General features: G+C 37.6%; 3 protein-coding genes across 3 annotated transcripts in view; 1 reads left to right on the forward strand and 2 right to left on the reverse strand.

Moving 5' to 3' along the window:
• LOC132106493 (protein lin-9 homolog) overlaps positions 1-4,949 on the reverse strand; it is a 12,696-nt gene extending 7,747 nt beyond the window's left edge. The window contains exons 1-7 of the mRNA XM_059512215.1: positions 4,831-4,949; positions 3,152-3,184; positions 2,936-3,027; positions 2,557-2,661; positions 2,314-2,444; positions 389-514; positions 123-280 (exon numbers count right to left, since the gene is read on the reverse strand). Coding sequence (XP_059368198.1) covers positions 123-280; positions 389-514; positions 2,314-2,444; positions 2,557-2,661; positions 2,936-3,027; positions 3,152-3,184; positions 4,831-4,861 — 676 coding nt within the window. The 5' untranslated portion in view covers positions 4,862-4,949. The remainder of the gene's footprint in view (positions 1-122; positions 281-388; positions 515-2,313; positions 2,445-2,556; positions 2,662-2,935; positions 3,028-3,151; positions 3,185-4,830) is intronic.
• An 807-nt stretch (positions 4,950-5,756) lies between these two features.
• On the reverse strand, positions 5,757-24,502 carry LOC132106495 (poly [ADP-ribose] polymerase 1-like). The gene is made up of 23 exons (XM_059512217.1): positions 24,246-24,502; positions 21,595-21,757; positions 21,348-21,463; positions 21,050-21,264; positions 15,242-15,323; positions 14,769-14,885; positions 14,445-14,621; positions 14,175-14,349; positions 13,249-13,389; positions 12,746-12,988; positions 12,231-12,299; positions 11,984-12,116; positions 11,376-11,571; positions 10,960-11,088; positions 10,750-10,833; positions 10,527-10,649; positions 10,318-10,446; positions 10,130-10,228; positions 9,766-9,918; positions 9,220-9,347; positions 8,566-8,627; positions 7,570-7,684; positions 5,757-6,527 (listed from the first exon to the last, which is right to left on the reverse strand). Exons 1-23 carry the CDS (start codon positions 24,366-24,368, stop codon positions 6,446-6,448), a joined length of 3,054 nt encoding a protein of 1,017 aa, XP_059368200.1. The 5' UTR covers positions 24,369-24,502; the 3' UTR covers positions 5,757-6,445.
• Positions 16,867-18,000, forward strand: LOC132107233 (adenosine receptor A1-like). The gene has a single exon (XM_059513472.1). It carries the CDS (start codon positions 16,894-16,896, stop codon positions 17,935-17,937), a length of 1,044 nt encoding a protein of 347 aa, XP_059369455.1. The 5' UTR covers positions 16,867-16,893; the 3' UTR covers positions 17,938-18,000.
• Positions 24,503-24,515: the final 13 nt, after the last annotated feature.

Raw genomic sequence — 24,515 nt, forward strand, 5'->3', positions numbered from 1 at the left:
ATCATGGCAAGAGTTTACATTTGAATTAATCTATAAAATCGGAAAAATTGCCCAGCCCTAAAGTCTATTTCAAAATGCTCCTTAAACATCAGCTGATTGTGTCATATCAAATGGCTCCTCACCTGTAACTTTAGTGCCAATGACCAAGGGCAAAGGAATCTCATCTGGCAGGTCTTTGCATAGAGACATATCTGTGATTTTCCTCTGCTGCAGGAGACGCATCTTCTGCCTCTTCTGTTTCAGAGCCATTCGTTCTTCAGCAAAGAATGCTGAGGAACATCTGAAAAACATGAGACACATAAGTACAAGCATCTAAATCAAAGATATCAGCACTGCATGTTATGGGCATTTATTACTGTATAAGGTAGAAAGTCAGCAGTCAATTAACCTTCGGGGTTTGCCCATAAGTCTTCTGATTGTTCCCCATTCAACTCTGGTCAACTTTCTAGTCTTTAGATTAGGAAAAGACTCCTTCAGACACAGGCAAAAGTCATTGTCACCTTCAAATAAAGGCCTAAAAAAAAAAAAAAAAAAAAAAGACAATTGGAAAGGCAAAAACATAAAATATTAGTGTTCTAGCAATACGCCAATATAATGCTGATATCAATCAATCAATCACTTTATTTATAAAGCACAATTAAACAACTTCCGTTGACCAATGTGCTATACAGAATCCACAAATTTAAAATAAGCACCATAACACAATAAAAGACAATGACAAACAGGCCAACTGCATCAACATTAATTTTGTATAAGACAGATCAAATAGAAAAGTCTTTAACCTCACTTTAAAATGGACAGGGTGGGTGCAGTTTCAGGTGGGAGATTGTTCCACAGTCTTGGAGCAGCAATAGAAAATGCTCTATCTCCTCTATTTTTAAGTTTTGATCTAGAAACCACTAAGAGGTCTAAGTTCGCAAACCTAAGGGCTCTTGTAGGTTGGTGAAGTGTCAGTAGATCAGAAAGGTAAGCAGGCGCTAACCCATTTAATGATTTAAAAACTAATAGCAGGACTTTAAAATTAATTCTGTGATACACCGGCAGCCAGTGAAGTGACTGAAGGACAGGAGTTATATGTTCCCGTTTACGAATTCCTGTCAAAACTCTAGCAGCAGCATTTTGGACTATCTGCAGGCGATTTATGGACGACTGACTGATCCCCAAATAAAGTGAATTACAATAATCTAGCCTTGTAGTGATAAAACCATGTATAACTTTTTCAAAATTGGAGAATGAAAGGAAAGACTTAATTTTTATCAGGTTTCGAAGCTGGTAGAAGCTTGCCTTCACAACTTGATTTACCTGTCTATCAAGTTTTAGGGCACTGTCCAGTCCCACTCCCAGGTTTTTAACGTATGGCTTAAAATAAGGTTCCAAGGCACCAAGATTCACATTAGTTGTGTCATGTACACTGGAAGATGTAAACATTATAACCTCAGTCTTATTCTCATTCAAACTTAAAAAATTCAGTGACATCCATGCTTTAACATCCTCAAGGCAAGCATCCATCTGTTCTAAACTATTTTTATGTTTAAGGGGAAAATATATTTGTGTGTGGTCTGCATAACAATGATAACTGAAGTCATATTTCTTAAAAATAGTACCTAAAGGAAACATGTACAAAGGAAACAACATAGGGGCTAGTGTTGAGCCTTGAGGAATTCCACACGTCAGCTTTACAGAGGAAGATCGATAGTTACCAATGTTAACTGAGAAACTCCTGTTTGTCAGATAAGACTGAAACCAATGTAATACTGAACCTCTGATGCCCACGATGTGTTCTAAACGAGACAGCAAGACATTATGGTCCACCGTGCCAAATGCAGCACTTAAGTCCAGAAGTACCAACACTACCGAGTCTCCAGAGTCAGTGGCTAAGAAAATGTCATTGAGCACTTTTACCAGAGCCGTTTCAGTAGAGTGAAATTTTCTAAAACCGGATTGAAATACATCAACAATTTTATTGTCAACCAAAAATGTTTGAAGCTGGCACAGTACTACTTTATCTAAAATTTTTGTCACGAATGGGAGATTAGAAATAGGTCGAAAATTTGATAAATCGGAGGAATCCAAGGAAGGCCTTATACACAATGCAAGTTAGCAATCAGTCAAGCAGACCATTTAGGCCCATTTACTGGGTCTATTTATATTAATAATCTGTTAATAACGGAAATGCAGTATCATATTTATGAGGCAGACACTACCATCTCTTTATAATACTCAACGTTATAAAAATAAGAATGTGATTATTAACAGCACAAAATCTACACATAAGGACTGCAAATAGAAGGTCTGCAGAACACCTGAACATACCTGTCAATATTTGAATAGAACCACTCATAGATGCACCATTTGTGCGCTTTGGGAAGTTTGAGCAAGTTTCTTAGTCTCAGTCCAATTTTCTGTGAAGCCCTTTTGTCTGGTGTTGTGACATTTGTAAGTTTCTGAAAAAGAAAAACATTCAAATTTTGCTGGTCATTAAAAATGCTAAATCACTGTTCTTTATGTCAGTAGGTTAATATATCCTTAAAAGCACATCCTGGATACTGTTCTCACCTGAGGCACAGTGGTGACCCTCTGGCTTCTCCTGGGAGATCTGGAGGCGCGTGGTAGCTCCTCATCCTCACATGACAGTCGACTTCTCTTTGAGCTTCTTGTTGGCTGAAGGACAAAGCAGACAGGAGGTATTTATGATCAGTAAACATTAAAATACAAAGGTGCTACAACTTACCATGGTCAGGTAGGCACCCTGTTGAATTAAAGGCAAATGAAAACAAGGCTGTGCTAAATTGACTTACAGTCTCCACACACTGTACAAAGGTCCCCCTACCCCCCCAATTAAATATGGCGCTACCTGATTAAGGTCAATTGTGAGCAAACTTGCAATTGAAGCAAACAGTACAACAACAAATATAAAGCATTAATGCCAACTTACCGTTTCCACAGAAACGTAACTGCTCCTTCCCCTGGTGGTCTGAGATTTTGGTAAATTGTTCTTCTCATTTAGAGTATTAGACAAACTTCCTTCTGTAGAAAAGCATTACAGCAGTGCCAACAATTACTAAGCTGTGGCTGTGAGGTAAAGACTCAATATCTTTTGACATTATACAGCGCAATAGTTGCGGGTGTCACAAACAGTAGACTGACCTACCTCTTAAACTTACAAGGGCTTTAGCTGAAGAGCCTGAAGACAAAAGAACAAAGGATGAACAATGGACAACTTTGATATACATCTAAACATAACATTTTCAAAAGAAAGTTACGATTAAACATCTTCTCTCTAAAGTTTAACATTTTAAACATCAAATCTTAAATTTATGCATCAAACCCTGGGCAAAAGCATAGGTAATAGTCAAGTTCATATTCATATTACTCCACAAAGACACTAAAGGTGCTAAAAGTATAAGAAGCCTAATTCCAGAATAAAAGTTGTACATGTCAATTATGCTTTGAGCAGTTATACTATTACAACTTATTAAACTTACTAAATTATATATGTATTTTATAATTCTTTTTTCACTTAAACTGATTCACTCAGAAACCACAAATAATTTTTTGTAAGCATAAGCTGCTCTTTTTTATTTTTATTGCTTAACCTGGTTAAAAAGTCTTCTTTGTTGCCTTTTTCTCTACCACACTTTAGGAATCATCAGATATTATATATCCCTTTAATACTTAAAATCTCAAAATTCATCCTTTGAAACATCCATTTTAAAATAAAAATAAAAATGGTACATCAAAATCACGTTACAAAATGTTTTCAGTCGTGAATTATAAAAAATGTAGGTTTGGTTCATGCACTTTCAAGTCTATGTTCAAAAATGTGAGTGACAGTTAAGAGGTTAATTTACATAAGACAGGGAACCAACAATGTAAGATATTTCCAATGAGACCAAAAGAGTTTACATTAAAGAAGAAGAAGAAAAAAAAAACAAGGAGCAAGGATGAAACCAAAGTTGTAGTCGATCTAGAAATTATAAATAAGTTAAAAAAAAGTATTCAAGTAATAAATATTTTGACAAAGAGAAGTTTTTTGAAGCTCTGAAACATTTTTAAGCTGCTTATAGTACTGACTGTATTACAATGTCTTTTATCACTGCTCTAGTTCAATGTGCAAACAATGCATTTGGGCAATTGTTGCAGCTATTAACAGTAATCATTATAAAGTAACAGCAATGCAAACAACCAAACAGCATATCTGAGGAATTAAATCCTCCGCAATCCAAATGCAACAAAAACAAAAGTTATATATACGTTATTAGCGTATATATAACAGTGGGGGAAAAATCCACTGAGATTTATTGTGATGGACTAGATGAAATCTAGACAGCAGTATTACATCATATAGATGGAGTATTTTTAACAAATGAAGAGTGCTGTTAACATGTGGAAAGTGTTTATATATTATAAGGAGAGTGTTTTACTGCACAAACAGATTGACACTGACAAGAACAACAAAACCCACCAGCTGTCATCGAATTACGACCCTATAAATGTCTGTGAAGTTAAACTCTGACCATATTATAACCGCCACACTACTACTATCAACCGCAAGATTACTTCTGGTCATAAATAAAGCTTTATAAAGAAATTGGTAGGCGAAAACCTCCTCAGGTGAGATATTTATTTATAGTAGTAGCTTCTGAAAGCTAACTGTTAGCTCGTTAGCCTCAGCGCTAATAACTTTGCGTCTGTTTTAAACCACTCACAACAATGAAAAACACTTGGAATGTATGTCAAATAACATGCGTTATGAAGTGCCTTAAAAGTGTACACGTGCTCGACAAGAGAGTTAAGAAGCTATAGTGATGAGTTCGTTTTATTACTCACTCTCGTCTAACAGCTGCTCGAGCTCCGCCATCTTGAATTAGCCGCGCCGGTTTTTCAAAGGCCGAGTGACGCGATGCATTGTGGGACGGAGAGGGCAGTTCAAACGCTCCAGTCTGAGCTCAAACTAACAACACATTTTAAATTTCTTGTACATTGTATGCAAATACATTAGGACTGATCAAGTGTGTTTTTATTTTTAGCCTCTTTCTTTTTTTTAATATCATCCTTTTAAAATAAATTTGAAAGGTTTCCTCATGTCTACACATTAGGAAAAATCACTGGTTCTCAACCAGGGTACTGGGGCCCATTAGGGTGACTCAGGATGACTTAAATGACTAAATTAACTAAATAAAACACGTAAAATCAAGTTGTAAACTAAGTTTTTAAAAATGTCATTGCAAAACGCGTTATTAACTTATTTCAAGTCAAAAATGTTGAGAAGCACTGGCATAGTTTGTTGCAAAATCATAGTAATCACAGGTAAACTATGAATTCATGCAGTTAGTGTCAGAGAGACACATACACAGTAAAAACATTGTACCAAGGTGCTTTTCTGGTAGTCTAGAACTACATTTATAAAAAATGTATTATAGATCCTACATAAGTAAACATAGTTTTACTGGGGGACTTCCAACAGTAGATTACTGTTACTCTAAGACTTAATGCAAATATCCACCAACATGCCATAGTTTCTATGTTAGACTTTTTTTAATGTGGTAAATCCATAATACATTTTCATAAAGATTTGGTCCGAACATACACTGTGGTACTGAGCAATTTTAAATGTACAGAAATAGATTAGTCTGGAATAGTCTAGAATAAAAATGGTAGTGAACACTATTTTATTCTTCATTTTTCTTATTTTTTCTGGATTATCTCACACAAATGTTTGTGAAACTGAACAGAGTCATGTGACAGAAATAAATGAGCTACAAACATAAGACAAAAACCGTTTTATTTATGATGCAAAGACATTTGTCAGGACGAGAACAGCTTCTTGTCCACAAAACTGCTGTGGACAAACATTTATCAAAAAAAAAAAGAAAGAAGGATTACATGTGCGTAAGTACAGCAGCAGCCATTGCTTTTAGCTTTTCATTGCCATTTTAGTTGACGAAAGTAAAACGGAAAAGCAAAACAGGGATGGTACATATTTAACATACCGGTACAAAATATTAGTCCAAACATTTGGCAATTCTAGTAAAAGGTTACTCACTTTTAACATTTTAAATGTGTACAATAGAAGTGTTACAGTTAACCTGATTCCAGGTTAAGCAAACTATTAAAGAAAAAGTCTATAAAACATGGAAGACTGTCTACCTATCATCGTTGGTAGCTTATAAGAAAGATCTCCACAGAGAAGTCCAATCATTCTGTGAATATGTACCAAAGCCTGGAATATTTGCAAAAATGCAGTTGATACAGTTTACATATAGCCACTTAACTTACTCCAAACTAACAGACAAAGCAACAGGAAATGTGCTGCTGAAGCACAAGAGAACTGATTTGATCATTTAACAACCCATAAGCTACTTGGTCTTGGTGCTAAAGCTGTAGCAGTGGGCTTCAGTGGCGTCCAAAAGTCTGTCCACCTGGACAGATCTCATCTGCTGTCTCACCACAGAGAGGTCTGGTAGTTGAAGCGAATCTTTATCAGGTATTTTAGGTTAACCTGAGCAATATCATACACAATGTACCTGGAGGAAATAGAGTCAAGGGAAAGATAGTGAATGTGTAATTGTCTAAATATATTTTAGATGTACATTTACCTAAAACAGTGGTTCTCAACCCGGGGCCCGCCATTCAAATGCGGCCCACCATGCTGTACAAGATAAAAAAAAAATAACAATGAAATTTAGTTTTTACATTACCGGTCATTTAAAAATGTACTAAAGAAATATAAGCTATAGCCTAATGTTTTATGTGAAATTATTTAGTTTTTCATATATTATTTTCAGACATGAGCAGACACTTAAATAATGTTACGTATTTAACAAACACATACAAGCGCACACTCTGGCAGAATTCAATTAAAATAGTCACCAACAGCCATGAGTTTGGTAAAATTCAGATCAGAAAAGCATCAGAATGGACAAATTTGTTTTTAAGGGAGAAAAAAGAAATGTGGAAATTGCCAGCGAATGAACACACAGCCTACAGAAATAATAGTCGAAGTATCAGTAGTGAAGGAGAGTGCTGGATTTTCGGTTTGACCTGCAAGTATGGAAACACCCATACTACGCAGCAATCATCCCTAATTGAAGAAATGTGGCAAAACATCTCTGGAGAGAACTTCATATTATTAAATTCGAAAGTGCTTTCCATATTTGGATCAACACAGTCTACATTTGTGAACACACATTTTCTGTAATGTCACACGTCAAGTCATGCTCCCTTCCGCGTCTTACGGACTGCAACTTACAATCACAACTTCACTGTGCCAGTACTCCTTTCGAGCTGAATGTCACTAAGTTGGTCAGCTCCCGACAGCATCAGGTGTTTTATTGACGGGGAGTATAATTATTTATTTATTTAAATGAATGTAATCGATTAGATATCATTATATTTAGGCTATAATATTAGGTTGGTTTGTATTGGTGATGTAATATGTAAATGATATGCGTGCGGCCCGCGACCATAGTGCGGCCCGGTGGAAAAAAAGGTTGAGAACCACTGATCAAAAACAAGAGATAAAAACAGCAAGAAGGAAAAGGAATGATGCAGAAAACAAAAGGATACTCGTTGTAGAGCAGACTTGTGTCTTCAATGTTTGTGTTGATACATTTGCCCAGAGGAACATCCACTCCATTCAGAGATACAGCAGCTCTAGGGTCTGGAGCAGTTCTTCCCAAACCTTCAAACAGAAGACACATGTTAAAAACGTTTCTATAAGAAACGATGGGTTACTTAGCGTAATACATAACAATTCTACACATAATACATCATTGGCTCATCCTGCGTGAGCAGGCCCTTAAACTGCAGTCTGCCCAGCTCGTACTTGCTCGAGTGAGATTGTCAGATGCCGCAGACTGTGGGGCCGCTCTAGACAGACATGGGCCCTGCTTGTTAGCCACTGCCACTCTCACTCTACTTTTTCCAGACTTTTCACTGGTAATGATGCACAGTGAGCGCATGTCTGTGTGGATCTGAACATGGGGTGAGGGTCCCTGCCTGAGATGGTAGCTAAACATCAAGATGGACACGGGTGGGATGCAACCTCCCTGATCTTTGACTCAATCCCTTTAGCATCTCGTCACATGTTAGCCATGGTGATCCAAGGTAATTAAACCTTCTGAAAGCTCGCCAATAGAATATCTCACCTCGAATCAGACACTAATCTTATTATTAATGAGGTCACACCCCATCCAGTCCAATGACCATGTGTTCGGTGATAAATACCAATGATGGCCCGCCTGCTGAACAGTTAAGCGAAAATCAGCAAAGTCAGGATGTGCTGAGAGAGCTTGCTGCAGTCTCCAACGGGAAGAAAGTGCAAATGACTTTGGCAGGGACAGAACTCTTTCTGTCTATGTGAGGAGAACTGACCTGAGCTGGATGATGACATCACGGAATCAAACAATGAACTGAAAAACTGACTGTTTTCCATTTTTCTCTTGCATTTTCAGCACAAATTTTTCTTGTTTGACATGGTAAAGCTCCTTTAACAATTTGTATTGTATAAAGCGCTATATAAATAAATAAAGATGACTTGACTTGAATGTAGAACCATCTTACCTTTGACACTGTGTTTACCCTTTGGTAGCTTCGTAATGTGTGAGGCCTTCTTCAATTCATGCCTTTGGAGTAGAACAAATATCACAATCAGATCTTTAGAGCAGACAACAATGAATCATAGAAGGGCACAACTTTCTTTGCCTCCTAATGTCCAATTGTTGACACACTACTCTGTTCAAAGGTTAGGTGTCAGTAGATTTTATAATACTTTTATTGACGAAGAATGCATTAAATAGATCAAAGTAACAGTAAAGACATCTATAATGTAAACATATTAGACTTATGTCATAATGTGTAGCTATTAAATTAAATTTTATTTTTGATTTCCACCAAAATGTTTGTTGAACACCAAATCAGAATATTAGAATGATTTTTTGAAGGAAATTCTGGAAATACAGAAAATTCAGCTTTACCATCACAGGAATAAATTACATTTTACATTGTTAAAATCGAAAACAGTTCTTTTAGATTGTAATAATATTTTACTGTTTAGAACTGTTTTTATTGTATTTTGATTAAATAAATGCAGCATTGGTCAGCATAAAAAACATCTTTAAAAAGAAAATATTACTGACCCCAAACGTTTGTACTCTAGCAAATTAACTTGTTAAAATGTAGTCACCATACAACTAGGACAAAAAGAGCATCTCTTACATGTTTCCAAGGGCAACCTCTCCTAACAGAAGGAGGCCAACGGGATCAGCCTGGGATGTGTGGCAGTAGTTTGCACTCTTCGACACCATGTCAGCAAAGTAAACACCTTTGCCAAACATGTAACCTGTCTGTATTAAAAAAAAACATAATAGATATGATTAGAGTACACTAGTATTGCAACATTCTAAATATTATGACAGTCTAAATGTTCAGCACTGCTGCATCTTTAAAGAAAACATATTTTGCAAACCCAGCAACATGTTTAGTATAATTAAAAAATAAAATTTCTGTTCATTTGTGAGTCACTCAGGCATGCCATTTAAAATAAAAAGCCATTTCAAAAGGGTAGAAAATAATCATTCATATTTTAGACTGGGGAGTGTAAAGATATTCATATTTTAAATTTGGGAGTTTTTGTTTTTTGGTTCTGAAACCTCTTAAATGTACAATTATAAAGAACATTCAGATTCTCCATTTCCTGACCCCAGTTTTAGTCATATTTTCAGAGAGAAGCAGCCATTGGCAATGGATGATGCAGAAACCTACCACTGGAGCTTCAGGAGGAGCGATACGCAGACCCTGAGACAGGATACCTGCATAGTTGGTGGTGCGGGAGCCATGCCACAACAGCTGCCGGTTGTGCAATTCTCTGAAAGGACGGAAACGCTGGGACTCACCCTCCCTGTCGACCTTAAAGATCTAACAATACAAAAATGCTGTAGTTATATATAAAAGCTTATTTTACAGCAGTATTTATACAGCCATGTATTCAATTCATTTATGAAGCAATATTTAGTTCACTAGTGAACTCTGTAAAGACTGAAAATTCTAATCTTTCTAAGTTTATATAAAAAACATACAGCACATACAGATACATGTCACATACAGCAGACTTTAGAGTTAAGCTCACCTCCTCGACATCCAGTGTGTAGGTGTTGTGAGTAGCAGCGTGTGTATTCTTCACATATTGTTGGATAAGCTGAGCCTCACTTGAAGACTTGTCGACCACCTAGAAACACAAAATCAGTATCAATCACTACAACATGACCACATCATGGTGACAGTGAAGAATAGCTCTTCTTGTGAAACACATTTTACCTCAATTTTGGTTTTGAGTTTCTCATAGTTAATGTCAATGGGATCTTTCTCATTGTCCTCCACTCCTCCTCGTAGCAGGCTGTAAGCCACCTCAATGTCCAACAGGTTGTCCAGCATCTGCACCTTTTGCTATAATGGATATCCAATAGAACTGAGTACAGCCACCACACTGCTGCTGGACAATCTTTAGATGGTTTCCCAAGTCGTACCTGTATGTAATCCATGTTATTCAACAGTGGTGGTTTCTTCATGCCGAAGTCGTGAGGTATCAGTGTGTAGAAGCGATTGGACAGATCTAAGATCTGTGCTTCTGCAGCGCTATCTGCTACAGCCTACAGAAATGAATGAAAGCAAAAATGAAGTTTGACAGAAATGGGAAGAACCAGGCTTTTAATAGATATATGCGGTTGAGATCCAGCTTTTAGAACCAACCTGTTGGACCTCACTCAGGAGGGAATAAGCACTCTGGATCTGTCTCTTACTCAGTTTTCCTAAAGGCATCTTCTGCAAGTCGATCTGTAGGAGAAATTACACAAGTTATCACATACACGACCACAACCCATATTGACAGTTTTAGTGCTATTTTACCACTTTCTTTTCTTTCTTTTTTTTGTTTTTTTAAAAAGGAGGAACTAAACACACCTCAAACTCAACCATGGCTTTCTTCATGCTCTCCACATCAAAAATAATTCGGATAAGGTCTTGGACGGGTTTGTCCAGCTTGGACTTGGTGCCTGCACTTGCAGTTAACTTCCTCACAGCCTCCTCGTCCTGGGTAAATATATGCAGAAAGCTCCATAACCGTTTTATTTAGATTATAAACAACTTGTTTAATACTATAACACCATGTTTAGATTGTAGGCTCTCTATCAAGGGGGGCTATACGTGAGCCTCAGCACACTTCCAAAGTGAGATTATTTATCATCTTTGACAGAAAGGGTCTTTTTGTCAGCCTGTAATTCATGTTAACGGATGAATGCACAATTCTAGCAATGCTTTTAAAATCACACTCTTATATATCCAATAGTGCTTTGGCTAGATATTGTTCCAGTTCTTACCTGTCCGTAGTCAATCTCTAGAGGATAAAACTTATTGGGGTATTTCGTGAAGTTTCTGGAGGCCCAGGCATTCCCGGTCTTTTCCTCATACACACTGCAGAAATTGTCAATAGCAGAGTTCTTATCATAAAACTTGTCCAGTTTGTTTCCCCCAATGGTGGTGCCGACTCGACCCCATGACCTGAACACCCAGTATCTGAAAAAGCAACATAAGCATGCTCAAGACAAGTGACCTGTCTGGTCAAATAATTATAAGGTATTACTCCTATAATAATTGTTCTTAACAAGTTTGCAGTAATTTGTACCCTATATTCACACGTCCATAAGTGAAATACCTCATGAGAAACATTTTGAAGCAGGTACTAGTTAAATGCGGCTTGTAAAGTAGCCTACTTACTATTACACCTAAGAAACCTGTATATACAGTATGAAATTACTATGGATTACTTATGTTGTGCAATTAAATAAGCTGTCTAATGACGGTTAACCACTTCAGCTGTTATTTTGATTTTTTGAGAATTAGGCATATGCAATATTGGACCCACCGGTGGGTCCCCAGAGTTGATGTGGTTAAGTAAAATTATATCACAAAAATGGGTTTGGCTCACTGTTTCTTAACATCATCCTCCAGCAGCTGTAGTTTGTAGTATGAGTTCGTCCCTCTGACGATGTCCACGAGACCCAGTGTGGCGCTGTAAATCTTCCCATTCTGATCCAGTACATGTGCACTGTTTTCCAGACCTGAGCAATCAAATCATGAATAAGGCAATGCACTAATCAATATATATCAAACATTTCCAGATATCAGATTAACTCTTATCTTAAAGTGTTATGGAAAAAAAGACTCCGTCAAACCTGAGTCTGGATCAACTGCTGCCCCTCCTTTTACTGTCAGTTTCATTTTCTTTGATTTGCTTCCACCTGCTGGAGTAAGAAAACAGCATTATTATTATGTCTTTTAAGATTTCCAAATTAAAAATCATGTCAGTGCATTTGAGAATGTATAGAAATGGAGTCTGAAAATGCTTCTAACAAAACTACAACTTTGAGTAAAAAAAACATTTTTTCATTAAAACAGTGGATTATATGTACACACAAACACACACAATATATATTTTAGGTTGATTCAATATTTACCACAAACATAAGATTTTATTATATACTATTTTTTTAATACAAATATTAATATGCCAATTTAACAAATCATATCACAGCCTAACATGTTTCACCCAAACAAATCCTGCTCAAAATCACTTCCAGATTTTGTTTCTCTGTCAGTAAAACCTAAATAACTAAAATTTCATCTGGTGCATGTGCATAAAGGAGTAACATTTTTTAATCTTTCTTTATAAGTAATGCATCTTTCTAACCTTCTTCCTCTTTGACCCTGCCGGTACTCTTTGAGGATTGAGCGCCAGTGGATTTGGAGGCCGGGGCTGCAGCCTGGGACTCGACTTTAACTTCAGCACCCCAGGGTGAGATGGCATGCAGGGAGATGAGCTCCTGGAGGGCCTTTCCAGACCCCTTGATGTCAGTAAGGAAGTCCTCTGCCACCACACGCACACCTGCGTCCCTCGCTTCCTCTATCTTCTTACTCATCTTTTCAATCTCCTCTGAGACACAAAAGGAACAGAGCAAGTTATTAATGAATTTTGAAGCAACACACGACAACAAATAAACAAGCTGGCGATAAACCAGAAGGGACACATTTACTAGTCAGCAAGTACAAACAAGACACCTAGTTAACACGCACACCTTGTTATGTACGGTATCATACTGAGCATTACTTATTTTTGTCAGGTAGCAATTGGTCTACTTTCACATGAAGGCAGCTCACAAGGGTTTAAAAAAAGAGTTACAGAACATCACTCACTCTTGCTGCTGAGGCAGAGAGCAGCTTTGTTGGCAGAGCCTGTGATTTTTCCTCCCAGTTCTTCCACTGCATTTTTCAGCTCATCTTTGTTTTTACTAAGCTTTCCCACAGCAAGCAGCTTCAGTCCTGTCAGAGGCTTATCTAGATGATACATTGAGGGAAAAACAAACTTTACACTCATAAATACTAAGAGCTTAATACAATAGTTCCTGCTTAACTTGCTTTCCATACTATCAGTTTTTAAGAGAATAATAATAATAACAATAATAATAATAATAATAATGACAAAAAAATTGGAGCTTATCCACTTGAATATGAATATTGGGACATAATTTCAGAATGTAAACATCAAGGCGCAAATAAAAAATTGTCTCTGGCCAAGTATTTGGTCTCTAAAGTGCAAGTAATTTACTACAATGAATAAAAAGCCATACTAGCCTCCCCAGTGTCTACAGCTTACATTTTATAAGTAAATAAAATAAAATTTGCTATTATTGTTTTTGCTGTTGTGCTAAAGCTAAAATTATTAAAATATTTAACTATTTTCTAATCTTATTAATTAAAATATAGCTGAAATACAATATATTATATATCAGAAACTAAAAGAAAATGAGAAAATAATAAAATCACTAAAATTAAACTAAACCTATTAAAGCCGAATCAAAATACATATATTTTCTATATAGATTGATTTCCTAACAAACTAAAATGAAAATGTATATAAAAGTAAAATTATATATATATATATATATATATATATATATATATATATATATATATATATATATATATAAATATATATATATATATATATATATATATATAAATAATTTTACTTTTATATACATTTTCATTTTAGTTTGTTAGGAAATCAATCTATATAGTCCGACTGATAAAATTGATTTGACATTATCGGAGTCACTGACCTGCAGACACCTCAGTGAGGTTATTACTAGCAGCAGTAGACGGGTTTGGGGCGGCTGAGGTCACAGTAGCTGTGGCAGATGAGGAGGTGGGGGCTGCGGGAGGGGCATCTTTGGGAAACAAACGGTCCTGCCGTTGAAACTTAAACTTCTTCAAGAATGGAATCTCACTGAACTCCTGAGGAATAATAACATTTGCAGGACATGGTAGGTGCTGAAATTCAGCTGCATGCAGGTGTGAATATGCAACTAGCACAGATCTACAGCACTTACCTTAGGAGTGACCCAGTCTTTGCGATCAGGCGTCTGAGTCTTGAATACACATTTGGTCCATGCAGAGATGTCTCCAGTACAGTAGTATGCATCGCTCTTAAACACAAGCTGCCCTTTGCAAGTCTCACAAGACTTTAAAGACCCAAATGCCATGCAATCTGAAAGGCGGTCTATGATCTGTCAATTAAACAGCCACACAGTTTCATCAGAGAAATGATACACAGAGTCATAAAGTAAAATAGTGAAAATAGTAAAGATTCTTCTTGGTATCCGACTTTTGATGCTACCATTGAAAGTGCTAGTCAGTTAGTGAGTTTTTCTTACATTTGACTCCCCAGAGGGAACCTCCTGATTGTTGGCAATAAGCAGTTCCTTCATGTCATTGATGGAGCAGAATTTCTTCAGCTTGTCCTTAATTCCCCAGATCAGCTGGCTTTGCTCCTAGAATTCATCAAGAACCAGACAAAAGCATTTTCAGACTGATACACTATCTAATTTACAGAAAAATCTAAGAGCAATCAATTAAATGTTGGGAGAAAAAACTACGGCCTCTTTTAGCACAGCTAATGTAATAAATTCTTAGATCTGTTTTGGTAACAGAAAAAGAACACTACAATTTCTAAAAAACAAATCATTAATACCATATAATCATTTTAAGATAATAAACGCTAAATGGTGGAAGATAATAAGATAGTAAAAATAATAACGCTAAAATGCAATTGATGCAAATTAATTTGTTACTAGGTAAAAATCATTCACAATGATCCAAGCCATATGATATCAGAAACAACTCATACCTTCAGTTTCAGCTCCAGTTTTTCATTTTCTTTCTTTTGTTTCTTGGAGACTCCTCCATCTACATCATCTATCTTTCTTTTCCTAAGAAACATATATATTTAAAACAAGACAACCAAACGCATGAGCATAAAACACTTTATAAAAACACAATGTATTGCATTTATATCCTAAAGACAAGATGTGACATTCACTTGTTATTTCTTCTGTATCATGTTGCTGAACTGTATATAACCTACACAGCGATGTTTTTGTATGATGTCTGTATTTGTAAGTAGTCATGTAATAAGCAGGTTAAATGTAGAGTTATCATATAAATTCCTTTCAGGATGATCAGGTGTACATAAATATACAATGTACAGCTGGACATAATAATGCACAACTGACTTTATATTATACCTTTACATCAAATAAAAAGGAGCATTATAAACTTGAAAAAACAAACCCCGATCCATGATCCAAGATCTTATCACCTGATCCGAATGGTGAAAACCTTTCCACTTTGTGGATTTGAGTTAATCCTACAGAGAGAATCTGCTCATGAGTGTGTGTTGTTCTATCAGTGGACCTCATTAGAAGATTATCAGTCTCCTGAGTCACAGTCATGTCTGGACAGGATCCTTTATCCGGCGGCCATCATAATGCAGATCATTAATTAATCACCTCATGACAGACACTTAAGCAGATCTCAACATCATCGCTGCACCAATTTCCCCTCCAGAATGCAATTAACGCCCATTTGGGTGGCAATAATGGGCACCAGAGGACAAATCGATGACCCATAGTGGGAAAAACACAAACAAGAGCATTCTTCCCATTAGAATGAAAGGCTTATAAAAGCCCATATCACAACTATGGGTGAAAAGCGACACGGGGGAGAGCGAAAATGAATGAATATAGATGTGGCATCTTTTGCTAAAGGATGCAAGAACTTCAAGTAGATCCAAAGAAGTCAAATGCATTGGCAGAACATAGGCAAACAACATCAAGCGACAAGTGACATCTCAAAGCAATAATACACGAAACAAACGACAGAGACTTGGTAGGTACATTCATATTTACTTTTTATATAGCCGTTTCATAATTTCATGATATTTCAAATTTTAAACCACTTTATTTATATCTTTGTTATACTTGTATGTATATATTTGTTTAAATTAACACTTTTTAAACATCAAGACTTTTATTCAGCAAGGATGCTTTAATTTGATCTATTAAGACATTTATACTATTTCAAAAGATTTAGTTATTTTAAATTGTAATATTTCACAATATTAATGTTACATTAATGTTCTATATTATTACAATTTTAATAAAAACTGAATTATATTAATACCATTCTTGTTACATATATTAATGCAAGTCAACGTATCAATTAGTAAATGGAAATTTAAGTGATACATACCCTGCATGCTTTTAACTAATTTTTTTTTTTTTTATCATTGGTCTACTTTAACATTGGAAGACATTATGTCAGACAGTGAAAATTAAAGGCATGATAGAAGTGAACAGAAAAAATCATTAAAGCTTAATAGCTTAATATTTTCATTTATCGTTTTTCTTGCTTGCTTGCTTTTGTTTACAGGTCAAAATGGACCAGCCTACTGTCAACTTCACATTGCTGCCGACTCCACATGACACCAACACAACTTTCATGAACGTCAGCTCTTATGAAAATAACACCTTTTTGCAGTTCGCCACATCTACCATGTCGACACTTACGCAAGGTAAACTAACCCAAGCCAACATCACCACTACCACAACAACAACAACAGTGGCGCCAAATATCCTAGCATCCATAAACCTGCCTTACATGATAGCCGAGCTGGTCATAGCCCTCCTCTCCACTGTGGGTAATCTGCTAGTTTGTGTAGCAGTGGGACTAAACAGGAAGCTCCAAACAGTTACCAACTACTTTCTGGTGTCATTAGCGGTGGCAGATATCTGCGTTGGTTCACTGGCGATCCCTTGCGCCATCATGACAGACCTGGGCATTCCACGGCACAATCTGTATTTGTGTTTGCTAATGTTATCTGTACTCATCATGTTAACCCAGAGCTCCATTTTTAGCCTGCTGGCAGTCGCCATTGAGCGTTACATTGCCATCTTCATGCCCTTCCAATATCACCGGCTCATGACAACTCGCAATGCAATGCTGGTCTTGTGTTTCACTTGGACGCTGTCATTCCTGATTGGTCTGGTGCCGTTGATGGGTTGGCACAAGCCTCCGCCCGAGTCTGGTTACTGTTTCTTCGTCTTGGTGGTGGATATGACCTACATGGTCTACTTCAACTTCTTTGCCTGTGTTCTGGCCCCGCTGGTGGTGATGTTCCTCATCTATGGGCAGATCTTCGCCACGGTCAAGCGTCAGATGAGAAGGATCGCCGCAGAGCGGGGTGGTGTGGCCAACACGGAGGGAACGGCAAAGATGAAGAAAGAGATGAAGATGGCCACTTCACTCTTCCTGGTCCTCTTCCTTTTCACGTCTTGCTGGATTCCACTACATATCATCAACTGCTTCCTGCTGCTGTGTCCGTCATGTCCCGTGCCCCTGCCGCTGTTACTGACAGCTATCATTCTCTCCCATGCAAATTCGGCTGTTAACCCTTTCCTCTATGCCTACAAGATGAAAACCTTCAGAAATGCATTCAAGGCCATCTTCCTGTGCTGCAGGGGCATCGGTGATGGCGATGAATAACATGACGATGGAGGAGGCAACGATACTCAAAGATCCTGAACAATTACACTTAGTCCAGTCCCAAAGATAAAACTGAAAAGAATCTTAATGGGATTGAAAACATAATTTTAAGATGGTTTAATGTGCAAAACCAGACCTGTATTTTGTATGTGCACTGTAAGTGCTTCTTACTTCTGAGAAACATTCTTTAAATTGAGAATCTCTTATAAATAATAATAATAAAAAAAAGCTCCAGGTTTGCTGTGCTTTTTGGTAGGGCTGCACTATTTTGCCCATTAATTATATATCAATGTTATATACAATGTTTTTATATTGATTATTCTATTGCTAAATTCAAACTTGTGTAAAAGTTTAGCACAGATATTTTTTCACTCACCAAACACTGTCTGACTGAACGCTTCAGAGTTTCACTCTCCGTCAAGCGATCTGTGATATTTTTCAGCTTTTTTTAATGAATGGATGTGCAACGCGCTTGTATTTGACGTACCGTAAACTCTAGTGTAAAGGCGCACAATGCGCCGTCGCTTTGTCTCTCTCTCTTTCACACACACACACACACACACACACACACACAGAGAGACAAGAGAAACAGAATTGACGCAATACATGTAAACGATATTCTTTGATGTATTTTCCTGTCAAAATAATGGGGTTCCTCTGGAATTTTTCAGCTTAAGAACTGCCAGTTCCTCCGGTAGTGGGCGGAGCTAATGCGCAAATGGCAATCTCACTGGCCTATTATCATCCCTGTATTGATTTCAGCAAATCAGTTCGAGCGAACGCACACAACCTGATTAATATTCGTGAATTAGTTTTATATTGTTCTTATTAGTAGAATTCGCATCATTATTATCTTCTTAGTATTTGTTTTTTACAGTAACACTGAATTACCAAAAAAAGCACCACCACCAGTCCTAAATTCTGTTAAAATGACTAATATGCATTCAAACATGGTTATCAAGTTTTTATTCTAATTACTAAAGTTCTATTATTAAATAATACTTAATTATTATAATGCTTGACTGACTGATGTTAAGAGTGTACTTTCAGGTATTTAAAAAATTGTGCCATTTTACAAACATATATATACAGTACAGACCAAAAGTTTGGACACACCTTCTCATTCAAAGAGTTTTCTTTATTTTATGACTATGAAAATTGTAGATTCACACTGAAGGCATCAAAACTATGAATTAACACATGTGGAATTATACATGGAATTATATACATAACAAAAAAGTGTGAAAAAAATGAAAATGTCATATTCTAGGTTCTTCAAAGTAGCCACCTTTTGCTTTGATTACTGCTTTGCACACTCTTGGCATTCTCTTGATGAGCTTTAAGAGGTAGTCACCTGAAATGGTCTTCCAACAGTCTTGAAAGAGTTCCTTCAAGTAAAAAAAAAAAATTACTAGCCCATGGCGATTCAACTGCCAAGGTGTCCGTAGAGGGTTGTTGGTGCACGTCGTGTACTAGGGCAGCACGATGTGTCATTTAAGCATCAATATCGCTATGTACGAATCCACGATAGTCACATCGCAGGATGTGCGATGTAGGCTGTCGTAGTTGATCCGTTAGGAGAGGGAGAGAGAGCGCTTCAAACAACACGAGAGCTGTCTTGCTCTCTCTCCCTCGCGCATATTAATCAATTGACACGATGTTGTCGATGTTTAAATCATTTAAAATGAGAATGTAAATCTGCTCACCCCATTTTTGTTTGTAAGAAAAAATTCGATAAGATTTCATATCGCAATATATATCGCAGAAAAATAAAATATCGCAATGTAATTTTTTCCCAATATCGTGCCGCTCTATCGTGTACCCAAATAAACATTATGAATGACCCAAACTTACAACACATCCAGAGATGAGCCCCTCAGGGTGCTTTCACACCTGCCTCATTTAGTTCGGGTGAATCGTACCAGAGTTCGTTTCCCCCTTTGGTGCGGTTCGATTGGGCAGGTGAGAAAGCAGCAATCGCACTCTGGTGCGGACTAAAAGCAAACCAAACAAGCGTACCGAGACCTGCTTGAAGAGGTGGTCTTGGTACGCTTTCAAGCGAACTCTGGAGCGGTTCGTTTGTGGTGAGAATGTGATCCGACCTCGAACAGACCCAACTGCAAAAAGTACTGATCATTTTGGACTAAACCAGCTGCCGTAGTCAGCTGCGTTGTGCATTATGGGATGAGGAAGTGTTTGTTGACAGTTTGCACTTTAGCATGGCAGCTCGTGGACAAACTTGGGAGTAGTGAGGAGGTGCGGAGCCTCATAGAAATTTGGTCTGATGACCATGAGCATGTCAGATTTAAGAAGAATTAATGCACGCCTCCGCTTGAAGTTACGAGCGATTCCCGCTCGCCGTTTGCAGTGCATTAGAATGTTGTTTTCAAGCCGCATCCGCGCTTCATTATAGAAATGTATTTTTTGCATATTGTGGTGCATACAATCAATATAATAGATTATGGTCAGGGACAAAACCTGCCCACGCAGTCGTGTTGTCGTGTAGTTGTGTTGTTTGCTGGCTTTTCCTCTTATGTTGGAATTTTCCCACACGTAAATTCCGACCAATCGAAAAGCAGATTAGGAAATACGTCATGGCCAATGAGTGATGTAGATGTTGTCATGTGACTGCATTTTGGTTCGTTTCAACTGGTATGGACCAAAGCAATCAGTGTGGTGTGAAAAGGAACAAAAAAAGCACCCTCAGAGACACTGAAAATACTGTATCATGTGCATGTAAAAGAACACAGTGCCTTATTTCATTCTGAAACATGGAGTGCATATATTTATTTAATGAATCCATAGCCCTTATGATTTGATTATTGCACTTATTGTCAAGTCACATTGCAGTTTCTGTTTTATTTCAATTAAGAGAATAGCCCTACTTGTGCTAAGCTTCTGTAGATAACAAAATTTTGCTCATTTTGAAACATATGACAGATCCATTCATAATCTTTCAAGCAGAAATTGCTACACAAACCTGTCCAGTTTAAAAAAATGGTTAATAGCATTTTTTTTTGTAAATCTAAATAAAGCAGCAAAAAGCATCCTAAAGGGGTGCTTATACAATTTGATCATTGACAGCAACCTAAATAAGAAATCAATAGCTCACCCTTCATTCTTCACTGCAGGAAGCCTTTTCTTCAGCTCCTCTTTGTCTTCATCTCGTAGAGCTGCGAAACCCTTGAGCTGGGTGGCACTGTACTCTGGTTTAAACAATAGCTCCTCACGGCGGCCCACAAAGCAGCCAGTGTGGTACCAGCGATCGATTAGACCAAGCTGAGGTTTCTCTGGGTCCACTGTCTTCTTTGACACACGTATGTGGTCCTGAACACCAGCAGGGAAGAACAGATTAACTTCTTGTGTTCAAAAAGCATAATTTCTTTAACATAAGGTCATGGGATATGTACCTTTTCGATTTTTTGATCACACCCCTTGCAGGTGCTTCTGTTGGATTTGGCGTACTCCACTGCAAAGTCATTCAGTGTCTTTTCCCCTTTAGCTGCTCCCTTTTGCTCTCCTTTCCCTGCAAAGCAATGAGGATTAATGAATTAAATTTAGGACTTAGTGACTTATGCCTAACTGCTTTACAGTCCATATGGCAAACTCAGCAAAGCAAAATCAGTGATAAGGTTAAAGGGAATATTAACAAATCACCTCCGGTAGCACCTCCGCTCTCAATGGCTTTCTTCACTTTTTCCTGGTCACCCCAGCGGAGGTCAGTAAATCCAGATATGTCAGAGGGTGACTGTACTGCAGCCCGGAGCCAAAAGCAGGAAAAATGGTGCCAGTGAGGCACTTTGCCATCAAACATGGGAGACTGCGAAAGACAGACAAGTGTAAGATGAGTAAAATCCAACTAAATAAAAAATATCAAACTTAAGGTGGCCGAGACAGCTCACAACACAGTCATATAACTCAACGCGCTGCAATTTAAGAAAACACATGCAAATTGAAAAAAAAAACACCAGCAAATTAAAAAAAAAATCTTCATCAGTTTGACAACACAAGTGCTGCAAATCCTCACAACACATGCATATAACAAAACGCGCTGCAAATCATCACAACACATGCAATAAACAAAAGCACTGCAAATCCTTCACAACAAATGCATATTAAGAAACGCTGCAAATCCTTCACAACACATGCATTAACGAAATGCGCAGCAAATCCTCACAACATATGCAATAAACAAAAGCGCTGCAAAAAGCACTGACCACAATGGAAATGTTTCAAGGAGACCTCAAAAAGTGTTGGACCCGGCTGGGTAACTAAACCCCTGGTCAGAGCCTGACTCCACCCACTGGCAATATTTGATAAATGCTGAAAAGTGGGCAGAGCACAGCAGAGATAGAGGGGATGAACCAAGGGCGGGACTGAGTGCGTGGGGCGTGAACCTGAGACCCGCAGTGACGGATTGATTGACACCTGCTGTCAGAGTCGCTTAAATGGAGAGTGACTGTAGTGACGCAAGTAGCTTTGCAACGGAGCGTTCATTTGAAGTAGAGGATGTCGAGGTGTCTGTGGCCTGAGCCATATCAATTTCGAGCCGCTGGCTCAAACTGCAGTCTTAACTCCCGCACCGCGTTGCTTTTCAGCGTGAGCTGTGTGGAGAAGCCCATTTCCACCTCCATTGCGTTGGAGAAGCAATCCCGCGAAAAATGCAGTTTGCACACTCCAGCTCTAGACGGGAACTCGCGGTCTTCCAGGCCAAGTGCATGCAACCACTGGTGCCTAATTTTAAAGTCTGCTGGAAAACTATGCAGTTCAGCAGTGCTGTTGCAACCAGCAACACTACACATACTTACCATCCTGACCACTGTACTAAATACAGATAAATCTACGCCAACTTGAAGCTATCCTTACTGATGCAATACTATGCTACTAACTATGCTTCTAACAATAGTAACGTTACACTAACAACTATGCTAATTAACTACATAGGCTACACGAAATAATCTAAATAACTATATAAATGCTATGCTAAATAGATGCTATAATAGTCTATCCTGGTCGTTTTCACTACTCGCAATTCCAACTCCTGACTCACTACAGTAATTTTGACTGAAAAAGATGGTTTTATACTGCCAAGGGCGTGGTAGCTTGTACCAAGGGGCGTGGTGAGCTGGAAACTGCTTACGTCACCTGCCACCGCAACATCCAATAGGAAAAATCATCTGCAGTAGCCACCGTTCAACCTGAAGAGGGCAGCACTCAGACGTTTTTACACCATATATTGTAGAATTAAAACACTTTATACTCAATGTCAAAAAAGGTACTCGAATCAATGAACAGCACTAATAAAGTCTCATTCTTACAGATCATTAACTAAAAAATGTTGGCTTAGGGTTTAGTTACTCTTTAATGAAAATAAATTTGCAATGCTTCATTAATTGATTCTTAATTTGCATGTGTTGTGAAGTATTTGCAGAGCGTTTCGCTATATGCATGTGTTGTGAAGTATTTGCAGCGCGATTCGCTATATGCATGTGTTGTGATGATTTGCAGGGCATTTCGTTATATGCACGTGTTGTGATGATTTGCAACACTTGTGTTGTCAAACTAATGCAGATGTTTTCTTCATTTGCTGGTGTTTTTTCAGTTTGCATGTGTTTTCTTAAGTTGCAGCGTGTTGAGCTCTCTCGGCCACCGTACAAACTAGATATAGCACAAATATTAGGCAACAATGAAGGAAAAACTAGAAAGTGAAATTGTAAGCATGTAAAAACACAATATCACTGCAGTCAATAAAATTTTATTTTATGTTCATATAATAACCGAGAATTTACAGTAAAACAGATCACATCATAACTTTGTGCATTTCAAAGCACTTTTGCTTGTCAATGGTGTTGCAGTAGTCTATCATAATCAAATATAAACATTGAGTTTAATAAATCAGTGTGCATAGAATTCTAATACAAAAAAATTATTTGGCAATTTTAAACAGACATGTTTCTATTGTATCATCAATACATTGCAAGAACACAGCTTTGTTTTGCTTTTTTTTTTTCACAAAACAGCATCATTTTACATTTATTTCTTGCTAATGTTGACCAAGGCATCACTAAATGTCATTGGTAACCTATGGCAATGGGAAATTACTGCTGATTCCTTTCATTCATTCCATGACTGCGAAGAATTTAAACTCCTCATGGGCCTGAAGCACGTTCATACAAACGTATCTATGCAATCGCACTGATTACACTATTAATTTAAGAGCATAAACGCAAAAAAAAAAAATGCATTTCCAAAAATACATATGTTATTCTATTAGTATTTCTGAATCAAAGTTGCACATAATTCCTCACCTGCACCATAATGGCCATCCTCAGCGAGTCTTTAGCAATGTTTTCTTTGCATTTCTTGCAAGAGGCGCGACCACTTTTCGCATATTCAGCTTTGTAGAGTTTGTCATCCTGTGAATCAGCCATTCTCCGTATATAATAGTGAAAACCAGAAGTTTACAATTTAACTGTGGTCAAAAAGGCCAACAACTACAATGCAATGAGTAACAGCACTCAGCCCGCGTGCAGAAGCACCCGCGCAGAATACCAGCCCAAACTAATCGAGTCTACATA

This window comes from Carassius carassius, chromosome 27, assembly GCF_963082965.1.
Source record: "Carassius carassius chromosome 27, fCarCar2.1, whole genome shotgun sequence".
NCBI classification, from domain to species: Eukaryota; Metazoa; Chordata; class Actinopteri; order Cypriniformes; family Cyprinidae; genus Carassius; species Carassius carassius.

What these genes read in the sequence shown, in the direction of transcription:
- LOC132107233 (XM_059513472.1), top strand. Translation starts at nt 16,894, where the DNA reads ATGAACGTCAGCTCTTATGAAAATAACACCTTTTTGCAGTTCGCCACA.
- LOC132106495 (XM_059512217.1), bottom strand. Translation starts at nt 24,368, where the DNA reads ATGGCTGATTCACAGGATGACAAACTCTACAAAGCTGAATATGCGAAA. An exon ending in GTGATCAAAAAATCGAAAAG is followed by an intron (nt 21,265 to 21,347) that starts GTACATATCCCA and finishes GCTGGTGTTCAG; the next exon opens with GACCACATACGTGTGTCAAA. An exon ending in GAGGTTGCCCTTGGAAACAT is followed by an intron (nt 8,628 to 9,219) that starts GTAAGAGATGCT and finishes TCTACTCCAAAG; the next exon opens with GCATGAATTGAAGAAGGCCT.